A 12,786-nucleotide genomic window follows, 5' to 3' on the forward strand; every position below is an offset into this window, starting at 1 on the left:
CCGCTGTGATCGTTGTGTATGTGGAATAGAAGTGGAAGTGTTTGTGTAGTATAGCTAGTTTACTAGTGTTTGTCGATACTTGGCAAACACTAGTAAACTACATGCAATAATTATTGTATGGGGATTGTATGCAAGTAACATAGCGTCTTAATTACTTCACTCTACCTACACACATATTTTTGTTAAAATATGCATCTTTGTGTTGTCCTCAACCTCATCATTGAATGTAATGTAATACTGCCACCATCTGCATTGTGTCAATCACTGAATAAGCTGAGATAGGTAGAAAGAACCACGCGAATCTGCTTCTTACCTTAGTTTACGAATTGCTTAGCCAACTGGCTTATATCAATTATTGTCAAAGCCAATACAGATTCTTAAGCCAGTTAACACTTAGAAATATTTTTTTAAGCATTTTATAGGAAAAGTTGGGTGACAGTTCTGATAAAATCAGCTTCAAAAGACCTGAAATAGTTTAAGGGCCACATCATGCACAGAGTACCACAAGGTCTGTGGTGTTGTGGTGTAAGATATGTTAGGTGTGGCACAATGATCTTGGAGAGAGACCAAACATGGATGAATACAAAGAGTTGTCCAAGACAATAGGTTGTCCACAAATTCCGTTACTTCTTTATTTGTAAGCTGTGTACCCGTGGGAAGCCTTTCTGTTTGTGGGTAGTTCAGTTTGACAAGTGGCGAATATAAAGCTTACCTCAGTAGGAGATGTTTAATTTTGTCAAATCACACAAAATGTACTGCAGTACCTTTGACTATCCAATATAGTCAATTGTACATTAGAGATACAGTAGAAGACCCTTGATTTGGGGACAAAATTATATTAAAGTACACTATTTTGTCATCAATATATTAAATGTTTTTTCTCATCAGTAATATTATAATCAATTGTAGAAAAACCTGCTGATAATCAAGAAGCTCATTCTAATGTGTTTTAAGTAACTTATTTTTTCCTGTACTAAATCATGAACATAATTTCATGAGGGCAAAATTTGTAGCATATTTATATGAAAACGGTTATTTACAAAGAGTGCTACCCATCACACCGAGCATTTAGGCCAGTTACAGGCTTGGTACACTAGTTTAAATTTTATTGGTCAGTTTAAAATTATTACTATCGCTATTTCAGGGATGAAATTAAACATATGATTTTTATTTAGATCAGTGTTTCAAACATTTTGTGCTTTTTACACTGTTACAAAAAATGACACTTAATATTGTAACAGATTTAAAATTGAAAAATTAAACTTTTAACCTTTTATAATGTAAGGTAAGGATTTATGTAAAACAGGCAATACTTCTGTTATAAAATAATGTATTCACTTTATTTCAACTTAAATATCTAACAGTTTAATTTATAAATTTCAAGATCTGACTGTACATCATAATTACATTACATTACATACATTATAGAAGTATAAAAATATCACAAGTTCATTTCTAAACACTGCATTACTATAGCTTCGGCTTGACGATCATGGTGCGAAACGTGAGATTTATTCGGACTCCGGGGCAGTTCTTCCTCTTGGGAAGAGAATGGTACCAGTGTGTGTTGGTCGGAGGGTTCATCATTAGTAGGCTGCCGTGAGTCAAGGAGATCTTGACAGTAGGAACGTCTCTTTTGGCTGATCCTGCCAAGACAATTAAAACGTGTAAATAAGTATGATAAAAATGGACATGTTCTAAGACTATCAGAATGGAATTCACTGTGCTAGGTATTTTATGTGTAGCTTGGCTCAGGTAATATTCATTTTGTAAGCATGCTATAAAAACTTGAACTCCTCAATAGCTGTGTTATTCGCTCAAGTGTTTCTTTTATATCTGTCCATTGTTATCAGTATAAGACAATTAAGCTCAGTCGATAAACTAGCTGTCTTCAGTAGGGCGTGACTTGTTAATTGAAATTTAAGTGTAGGCCTAAATTAAGAAGTTGTGCATGAATTAAAAGATCTTTAACAATCTCCCGACACAGTCAAGTGGTATAGCTCAAATCTGACATCGGCACCCTTTATTTCATTCACTTCTGTTCTGATGAGTTCCAACCTCTCGGCAACGATTAGTCTTGTCATAGTAACCGATAATTATGTGTAATTGACACAACTTAGTATGAACTGAGTGATAGTATCATATCTGTGTTCTGTGATCAGGTCGTAGTGGACAGTCAATTCATATTAAAATATTTACTGATTGATGGATGTACATCAGATAGTTTGCAGTAGGTCGTAGACATTTTCATCACAAGGTCAGCAGCAGAAATGTATCAGTATCCATAGTGAGAGGACAGATAGGAATCTGTACCATCCAGCTGATCGGTGTTACTCCCCAGTGCTACTCTATAAAATGGTGAGTCAAAGGGGCACTCCCCGCCGCAAGACTATAGCTAGATTTGTACTAGCTTAATTCCTTAATTTTGGTTGGAGCTTGTCAGAGAACAATTTACGGCCAATACTTGGAGATTGGATAGAATTAAATAGTTTCCTGATTATTTCGTGCTCAGTCCTAAAAGAGACATAACGTAGACCTACTCTTAACTGACCTAGGTCGGATAACTCAAAAGATTGGTTAAAACGGGCATTCTCTGAAAACTTAAAATGAAGTGCTATTAATTTGGAATCATATAATCACTATTCTGAAGTCATGCATGCATTATTTACAAAATAAATTACACTTCTTTTTTTTCTCAAGTATTGACGATGGAAAAATCACAAATAAACCCAAAACACAGTCAAGTAAAACACTTTCAGTAGAATAAATTATAGTCATAGGCAAGAGGCAATAAAAGTTCATATTTAAATAGCTTTAGTAATATTAATTGATGCTTTCCAAATTTATCGTAATACAATACAGAACCTACTGACGAAATTAAGGATACAAACAACCATTTTGACTTGAGACAGGATGTTTATTTATACAGTATCATCCTGCAGAGTCTTGTGTGTTGTTTCCATCTCCGAACGTGGGAGTGGAAATGCCGAGATTCTTAAACCGAAACTGCTCTCAAAACAAGATCGATTAAAACCAACTGGGATATTTTATGAGCGAGGGCGGATAATCTGATTATCGGTTAATGCAAGGTCGGTTAGGAGGGGGTCTACTGTGTTATGACTAAATTTTTGTGTTACTTATCCCTGGATAACCCTCAAATCGTTTACTCCAGTAAACTAACTCTAGTGCTTTAAAAACCCTTTAGAATGTTTAAAACATTTGTAAGGTTGTTTTCTTTCAAGTTCCCATACTTAGTAGCCTATCTGGTTGATGATATAGTGACAGTATTAATAACATTACCTACACGACGAGCATCAGCATGTTGAAACACGAAATCTCTGGTTTGTCCAAGTGATATGGACGCTATTGGAGCAGTTTGTTCCAAGTCAGCTTCGTCATCCCTGTGGTAGCCCATGTGATCATTGCCATCCTTGTAACTGAAACATAAAATCTCTGGTTTGTCCAAGTGCTATCGGAACTTGTTGATGCTATCGGAGCGGTTTTGTCCAAGTCAGCTTCATTATCCCTGTGGTAGCCCATGTGATCATTGCCATCCTTGTAACTGAAACACACAATCTCTGGTTTGTCCAAGTGATATGGATGCTATTGGAGCAGTTTGGTCCAAGTCAGCTTCATCGTCCCTGTGGTAGCCCATGTGATCATTGCCATTCTGGTAACTAAAACACACAATCTCTGGTTTGACCAAGTGATATGGACGCTATCGGAGCAGTTTGGTCCAAGTCAGCTTCATCGTCCCTGTGGTAGCCCATGTGATCATTGCCATTCTGGTAACTAAAACACACAATCTCTGGTTTGACCAAGTGATATGGACGCTATCGGAGCAGTTTGGTCCAAGTCAGCTTCATTGTCCCTGTGGTAGCCCATGTGATCATTGCCATCCTTGTAACTGAAACACACAATCTCTGGTTTGACCAAGTGATATGGACGCTATCGGAACAGTTTGGTCCAAGTCAGCTTCGTCATCCCTGTGGTAGCCCATGTGATCATTGCCATCCTTGTAACTGAAACACACAATCTCTGGTTTGACCAAGTGATATGGACGCTATTGGAGCAGTTTGGTCCAAGTCAGCTTCATTGTCCCTGTGGTAGCCCATGTGATCATTGCCATCCTTGTAACTGAAACACACAATCTCTGGTTTGACCAAGTGATATGGACGCTATCGGAACAGTTTGGTCCAAGTCAGCTTCGTCATCCCTGTGGTAGCCCATGTGATCATTGCCATCCTTGTAACTGAAACACACAATCTCTGGTTTGACCAAGTGATATGGACGCTATCGGAACAGTTTGGTCCAAGTCAGCTTCGTCATCCCTGTGGTAGCCCATGTGATCATTGCCATCCTTGTAACTGAAACACACAATCTCTGGTTTGACCAAGTGATATGGACGCTATCGGAGCAGTTTGGTCCAAGTCAGCTTCATTGTCCCTGTGGTAGCCCATGAGATCATTGCCATCCTTGTAACTGAAACACACAATCTCTGGTTTGTCCTAGTGATATGGATGCTATTGGAGCAGTTTGATCCAAGTCAGCTCCATCATCCCTGTGGTAGCCCATGTGATCATTGCCATCCTTGTAACTGAAACACACAATCTCTGGTTTGACCAAGTGATATGGACGCTATTGGAGCAGTTTGATCCAAGTCAGCTCCATCATCCCTGTGGTAGCCCATGTGATCATTGCCATCCTTGTAACTGAAACACACAATCTCTGGTTTGACCAAGTGATATGGACGCTATCGGAGCAGTTTGGTCCAAGTCAGCTTCATTGTCCCTGTGGTAGCCCATGAGATCATTGCCATCCTTGTAACTGAAACACACAATCTCTGGTTTGTCCTAGTGATATGGATGCTATTGGAGCAGTTTGATCCAAGTCAGCTCCATCATCCCTGTGGTAGCCCATGTGATCATTGCCATCCTTGTAACTGAAACACACAATCTCTGGTTTGACCAAGTGATATGGACGCTATTGGAGCAGTTTGATCCAAGTCAGCTCCATCATCCCTGTGGTAGCCCATGTGATCATTGCCATCCTTGTAACTGAAACACACAATCTCTGGTTTGACCAAGTGATATGGACGCTATCGGAGCAGTTTGGTCCAAGTCAGCTTCATTGTCCCTGTGGTAGCCCATGTGATCATTGCCATCCTTGTAACTGAAACACACAATCTCTGGTTTGACCAAGTGATATGGATGCTATTGGAGCAGTTTGATCCAAGTCAGCTCCATCATCCCTGTGGTAGCCCATGTGATCATTGCCATCCTTGTAACTGAAACACACAATCTCTGGTTTGACCAAGTGATATGGACGCTATTGGAGCAGTTTGATCCAAGTCAGCTCCATCATCCCTGTGGTAGCCCATGTGATCATTGCCATTCTGGTAACTAAAACACACAATCTCTGGTTTGACCAAGTGATATGGACGCTATCGGAGCAGTTTGATCCAAGTCAGCTCCATCATCCCTGTGGTAGCCCATGTGATCATTGCCATCCTTGTAACTGAAACACACAATCTCTGGTTTGACCAAGTGATATGGACGCTATTGGAGCAGTTTGATCCAAGTCAGCTCCATCATCCCTGTGGTAGCCCATGTGATCATTGCCATTCTGGTAACTAAAACACACAATCTCTGGTTTGACCAAGTGATATGGACGCTATCGGAACAGTTTGGTCCAAGTCAGCTTCGTCATCCCTGTGGTAGCCCATGTGATCATTGCCATCCTTGTAACTGAAACACACAATCTCTGGTTTGACCAAGTGATATGGACGCTATCGGAGCAGTTTGGTCCAAGTCAGCTTCATTGTCCCTGTGGTAGCCCATGTGATCATTGCCATCCTTGTAACTGAAACACACAATCTCTGGTTTGTCCTAGTGATATGGATGCTATTGGAGCAGTTTGATCCAAGTCAGCTCCATCATCCCTGTGGTAGCCCATGTGATCATTGCCATCCTTGTAACTGAAACACACAATCTCTGGTTTGACCAAGTGATATGGACGCTATCGGAGCAGTTTGGTCCAAGTCAGCTTCATTGTCCCTGTGGTAGCCCATGTGATCATTGCCATCCTTGTAACTGAAACACACAATCTCTGGTTTGACCAAGTGATATGGATGCTATTGGAGCAGTTTGATCCAAGTCAGCTCCATCATCCCTGTGGTAGCCCATGTGATCATTGCCATCCTTGTAACTGAAACACACAATCTCTGGTTTGACCAAGTGATATGGACGCTATTGGAGCAGTTTGATCCAAGTCAGCTCCATCATCCCTGTGGTAGCCCATGTGATCATTGCCATTCTGGTAACTAAAACACACAATCTCTGGTTTGACCAAGTGATATGGACGCTATCGGAGCAGTTTGATCCAAGTCAGCTCCATCATCCCTGTGGTAGCCCATGTGATCATTGCCATCCTTGTAACTGAAACACACAATCTCTGGTTTGACCAAGTGATATGGACGCTATTGGAGCAGTTTGATCCAAGTCAGCTCCATCATCCCTGTGGTAGCCCATGTGATCATTGCCATTCTGGTAACTAAAACACACAATCTCTGGTTTGACCAAGTGATATGGACGCTATCGGAGCAGTTTGATCCAAGTCAGCTCCATCATCCCTGTGGTAGCCCATGTGATCATTGCCATCCTTGTAACTGAAACACACAATCTCTGGTTTGACCAAGTGATATGGACGCTATTGGAGCAGTTTGATCCAAGTCAGCTCCATCATCCCTGTGGTAGCCCATGTGATCATTGCCATTCTGGTAACTAAAACACACAATCTCTGGTTTGACCAAGTGATATGGACGCTATCGGAACAGTTTGGTCCAAGTCAGCTTCGTCATCCCTGTGGTAGCCCATGTGATCATTGCCATCCTTGTAACTGAAACACACAATCTCTGGTTTGACCAAGTGATATGGACGCTATCGGAGCAGTTTGGTCCAAGTCAGCTTCATTGTCCCTGTGGTAGCCCATGTGATCATTGCCATCCTTGTAACTGAAACACACAATCTCTGGTTTGTCCTAGTGATATGGATGCTATTGGAGCAGTTTGATCCAAGTCAGCTCCATCATCCCTGTGGTAGCCCATGTGATCATTGCCATCCTTGTAACTGAAACACACAATCTCTGGTTTGACCAAGTGATATGGACGCTATCGGAGCAGTTTGGTCCAAGTCAGCTTCATTGTCCCTGTGGTAGCCCATGTGATCATTGCCATCCTTGTAACTGAAACACACAATCTCTGGTTTGACCAAGTGATATGGATGCTATTGGAGCAGTTTGATCCAAGTCAGCTCCATCATCCCTGTGGTAGCCCATGTGATCATTGCCATCCTTGTAACTGAAACACACAATCTCTGGTTTGACCAAGTGATATGGACGCTATTGGAGCAGTTTGATCCAAGTCAGCTCCATCATCCCTGTGGTAGCCCATGTGATCATTGCCATTCTGGTAACTAAAACACACAATCTCTGGTTTGACCAAGTGATATGGACGCTATCGGAGCAGTTTGATCCAAGTCAGCTCCATCATCCCTGTGGTAGCCCATGTGATCATTGCCATCCTTGTAACTGAAACACACAATCTCTGGTTTGACCAAGTGATATGGACGCTATTGGAGCAGTTTGATCCAAGTCAGCTCCATCATCCCTGTGGTAGCCCATGTGATCATTGCCATTCTGGTAACTAAAACACACAATCTCTGGTTTGACCAAGTGATATGGACGCTATCGGAACAGTTTGGTCCAAGTCAGCTTCGTCATCCCTGTGGTAGCCCATGTGATCATTGCCATTCTGGTAACTAAAACACACAATCTCTGGTTTGACCAAGTGATATGGACGCTATCGGAACAGTTTGATCCAAGTCAGCTCCATCATCCCTGTGGTAGCCCATGTGATCATTGCCATCCTTGTAACTGAAACACACAATCTCTGGTTTGTCCTAGTGATATGGATGCTATTGGAGCAGTTTGATCCAAGTCAGCTCCATCATCCCTGTGGTAGCCCATGTGATCATTGCCATCCTTGTAACTGAAACACACAATCTCTGGTTTGACCAAGTGATATGGACGCTATTGGAGCAGTTTGATCCAAGTCAGCTCCATCATCCCTGTGGTAGCCCATGTGATCATTGCCATCCTTGTAACTGAAACACACAATCTCTGGTTTGACCAAGTGATATGGATGCACCAAAATCGTAACAATCGGTTGTGGGTGAAAAAGGGGTGTTACAGTGAAAATTCTATTCACTGATTCTATTATAGTAAATGAGTCAAACCATTATAGTCAAATAGATTACAGAATAGGCCTGGCCTTTGAAGAGGTAGGGGATGCGACGTTGCCACGTTGTTCTCAGCTGGTGAGCAGACTTTCACCTAGAGCCTGGCATCCCCCTACTCTATCTTCCCACTTGTAGGGTAGTTCAGTTGAACAATACAAATTAATAATTTATTTGTTCTCGGTGGTATCCGTTAGTGTTGTAGTTTTATATAGAATGGAACATAAAATTCATCCCATACACTATTAGAGTTTGATTATTTGCTACACAACTGGCTCGAACAGCTACCAGATGCAGTTTTTTGAAAAATATATTTAAACAAAAAATTAATAAAAAATATAAATTGAATCAATAAATCACCTAACTGTTAATACCAGTAAATTTATATGACCAAACAATTTGTATAGCAGTTCTAAAAATCTTCTAAAATATTGCTCAGCTTATTGTTTGATATATGAAACAAAATTAACATGGAAATGAAAAAGGATACAATCTTCCATATTAATTAGTAATTTGAAATGGGGACGCCACCTATGAGCGTACTTTAACCTAAATATGAGTGAAGGATGAGTGTAGAATGGAGTGAGATGCCTTTTGTAGCTTTGTTACTGGCCTGTTTCAAATTATAAGCACACTTTAAGGCAATTTCATGACAAAACAAGAAGATATGCTCGAAACGCACAGATCGGCTGTCAGGCAAAGACTGAGTGCGTGGCACAACTTGGCAACAGTGGACAGTTTTCTGAAAGCTGATTGGATGCCGCTTGCCCTCACCCCACCCGACTCGAACTGGTTCCTGTCCTATTCGCTGTAATCTATTCGACTATAGCATTGAAAACATAACTTGACTGTGTATTTTTGTAGGGTAATATATTTTTACCATGTTGTTTTGCTTTGGGTTTTGGGGTGAACTAATTTTTCTGGACCTCGTTGCCCTTGCTTCAGACATTAATTTTTCACTCTGGTTTGAGCCACCACCCTCATTGTTTATTCTCATGGTTTAAATTTTTACTATTATTCCGTTTCATTTTCGTCATTTTTTTTATATTCTTTTTTTACTACTTTGTTTTGTTAGGTGAGATTTTCCAGCTTCAACTGACTTTTTACACTAATTTTGCTATGTTTTAGCTACATCCTCACCTGAGTCATCACATTCTTCACCTCAAAATGTTGTGAAAACTTTTTTTTTTTCAAGATAGAAAATGTCTGCAGCATTCTCTATACTGTAATTAAGATAATTTGAAGCCCTTTTTATGAACTTCTAGAAACATTTTGTAGGCTACTGATTTAAAAAATCCATTCCTTTAAAAACTTACCGATTCACTAAAACAAAGTTGAACTTGTTTGATGTCGCTTCATTCAATCTATCCCTGAGACTGGCCAGTTGATCAGGCCATGGTAGTGCTGGGACGGTATTACCGGAGAATTTATACGACAGACCTGCTTCTCCATATGAAACCTATATACATGATAACATGTATTAAACAAAATATTTAAATACAGGCCTAGCTAACCAGCTAATCCTAAAAGCTTTTACCTCAAAGCACCTTACTAGATGTCAATAGGTTTCAATTATTTTAAATATGATTATATGTTTTGATTATCTCACAACAATAAAAATTAACATTCAATTACCGGTAAGCCTTTCTCGGAAAAATTAACAAGTTAACATTCATATTACATTATTTTATTGGGATAAAACTAAAACTACAACTTTTTTAGCAATTTGTATTTTGAATTTTGGCCAACAAGATGAGTAAAAGCTTCATAGGCCTATTACTTTTAAAAAGATTTTCAAAAAGACCAAAAATACGACACACTTTACTAAATTAATATAAGTAAAGAAAACCAGGGTAATTCCACCTGTTTTATTAAATAAATTTCACCAACCTGTTTGCGAGGGATTTTGTGCCACTTGCCAAAAACTTTGACCTGAGCCAAATCGCCAGAAAAATATTCAACGTTTTTTTCAAACCATTCCAGAAGGTCATCAGCTTCGTGTTTAGTTAGGAATCTTTGGTTGTAATCCAAATCCAGCCCTTCTTTTTTAATTTTATTCCAGGATAGTTTTTGTTTCTTCTTTTGGGGCTCCATCCCCAACCTGTGAATAGTTTGTTAGTCTCAATAAATTTAGTATGTTAGTGGCTTGTTTACATTCTGTAGTTTAATTTCAAACTAAATATGAATAGACTATTGGAAGCCATTATCAGAAATACTTCACCTCTTTCCCAATACACAATAATTCTCAATTCTAATTGGTACATTATTAATTCTTATAGGTTTAGATTTGCTCGGAATTGTGGTAATTAATATGATAAGTCATTAATCCGGCACTAACTTACATAGATCAGCAAAACTTTGATATCCGACCACTTTGTATTATGGATCGGTACAGGAAGTTTGTGTTTTGGACGTATTCATTAATTAGTCTTCGGCTATTGATAGAATCATTGATGGCTTGAATCCGTTGGAGTGTGATTTCAAAGTTTTGGGTAAAGCACCGCAGAGACATACAATATTACCCAATGAAATATTATATTAGTTAACATTGATCAAAATATTTCAATTGATTTAAATATAAATTATAAATAAATATTGATCTTCTCCTTAATATTCTTGTAGGGTAACGTCAACCACTCTTTTACGCAGTGTTATTATGGCTAGGACAGCTAGTTTTAAGTTGATGAAACTTGTGATAAATGAAGATAGGCTACGAACACAAATAGACGACTTTGTAAATTTTTCCACATTGACTTTGGTTTTCATAAAAAGTACATTGGTTATTATTATAATAAATATCATAACTATAAACATATAGGTACTGTAATGAATAATTATAAAAATATTGATTAGTAATCAATGTTTTCAATTGATATTTTTATCGAGCGTGGCCCAGTTATGAAACTGTACCCAATTATATCCCATAAAAACTGTAGTCTATGCGATATGATATAGGTAAATAACAAACTAAAATTTCATCTGAAAATATATTGTAGGTTCTCCGCGAGGCTGCATCAAAGTTTCACCTATACATCTAATGCGCGGGGGAATCTTATCTTCAAGTATTACAAATGTACGCCTTCAGGGTACGCTTCCATATCTGTTTGCACAAACAACCGAATGAGTAATATTGATTATTTAAATGTTTAATTCAATATCGATCTATATTTTCATTCGGTTGTTTGTGCCAACAGATAAGTATGGAAGTGTAACCCACCTACATAATCCTTTATTAAATTTTTGTATTTATATTTATCTAGTTGTTGCTTGTCTAAATTCTTGTGAAAACAAATCTAAAATTGAAGCTTTAATTAATGGACTACCAAATTAACCTAGGTCATACCATACTTAATTGTTTGTAGTATCTGGCAGTAGGCTTAATAGGGCCTACCTAATTTTACTACTAGGTGCATGGATTGTTGATTACCTGAATACGTAAGGAATTAGGTTATATCATTGTTATACTAACTTACATCAATAGCCAAAGAGTCTCAATATCACATAGAACGCAAACCAGTTTAGCTTGTTTACGTTCAATATTATAAACTTAATTGTTAAAAATGATAATCAGGGTTTGGTTAGGGACTAGGGTTGATTTAGGTTTGTTTGTAGTGTTTAGTGTTGGTGTTACGTTTTGGGTTAACAGACGACAACTACTAACAGTGCTACTAACAAACAAAAAACATATGACTCTTCTTAAAATTTGAAGTTCGATGGCGCTCGGTCAGGCGGTCGGAGATGGGAGGGGTGACCGAGCATAGATTAAAAATACTCTCAGTTAGTTTGAGTTGTTGTAACTTTTTATTTCGTTATAGGATCCTGGCCGCAGTGAGTAATATTTTTGTTCGGCAACCATTACGATGAGTAAAATAGCAAAGTAAGTGACATTTTTTGTTACTTATTTAACCTATGCTCTGTGTTATTTAACGGTAATACTTGAATTGGTACTGGTGATATAAGGTTGACTATCATGCTGGTACCAACTAGGAATCGGCTCATTGCTTTATGTATTTAGGTAGGAGCGTGTAGGTAGGACCCCCCCCAATCACCTAGTTAAAATTAAAAATATGCACATTAATTATACATTATTTATGCTAGCAGACCAAGCAAAAGGTGCAAAAGCACATCATATCCCAGGTCTTAAGAAGAATCGAGAGCTCCAACAAAAAAAATGACAGAAATCATTGTACCCTATGGATCAGAATCAGAGCAGAATCAACAAATCTTCATCATCCATATATGGCTTAAAATACCTACACTTTCGTATGGTCGTCATTTCAATTAAAAGTATCATCATAGATTGTAATTAAATCATTGAAAAATAATTTAATCTATGGAATCATCTATAAATAAAATTAGTTAACCCTATTTTTATACTCGTAACTGAAGAAAATTTTATATCTCTGTCACAAAGCTGATTAATTGTTTATATTTATTTATGGCAATGCGCCATTTTACAATAAAGTGCAGTAGTATACAATTTGTTCATTTA

General features: G+C 38.5%; 1 protein-coding gene across 1 annotated transcript; it reads right to left on the reverse strand.

The window, feature by feature from the left end:
• Window positions 1-1,443: 1,443 nt before the first annotated feature.
• Window positions 1,444-11,904, reverse strand: LOC128983522 (DNA oxidative demethylase ALKBH2-like). Its single transcript, XM_054402824.1, has 5 exons — window positions 11,768-11,904; window positions 10,185-10,395; window positions 9,611-9,753; window positions 3,301-3,437; window positions 1,444-1,646 (listed from the first exon to the last, which is right to left on the reverse strand). Coding segments are annotated over exons 1-5 (669 nt in total). The 5' UTR covers window positions 11,770-11,904; the 3' UTR covers window positions 1,444-1,470.
• Between the last annotated feature and the right edge of the window lie 882 nt (window positions 11,905-12,786).

The sequence above is a fragment of the Macrosteles quadrilineatus genome, unplaced genomic scaffold, assembly GCF_028750875.1.
Source record: "Macrosteles quadrilineatus isolate MER2022 unplaced genomic scaffold, UCM_ALF_1.0 Scaffold_1__1_contigs__length_201487025, whole genome shotgun sequence".
Taxonomy (NCBI): Eukaryota; Metazoa; Arthropoda; class Insecta; order Hemiptera; family Cicadellidae; genus Macrosteles; species Macrosteles quadrilineatus.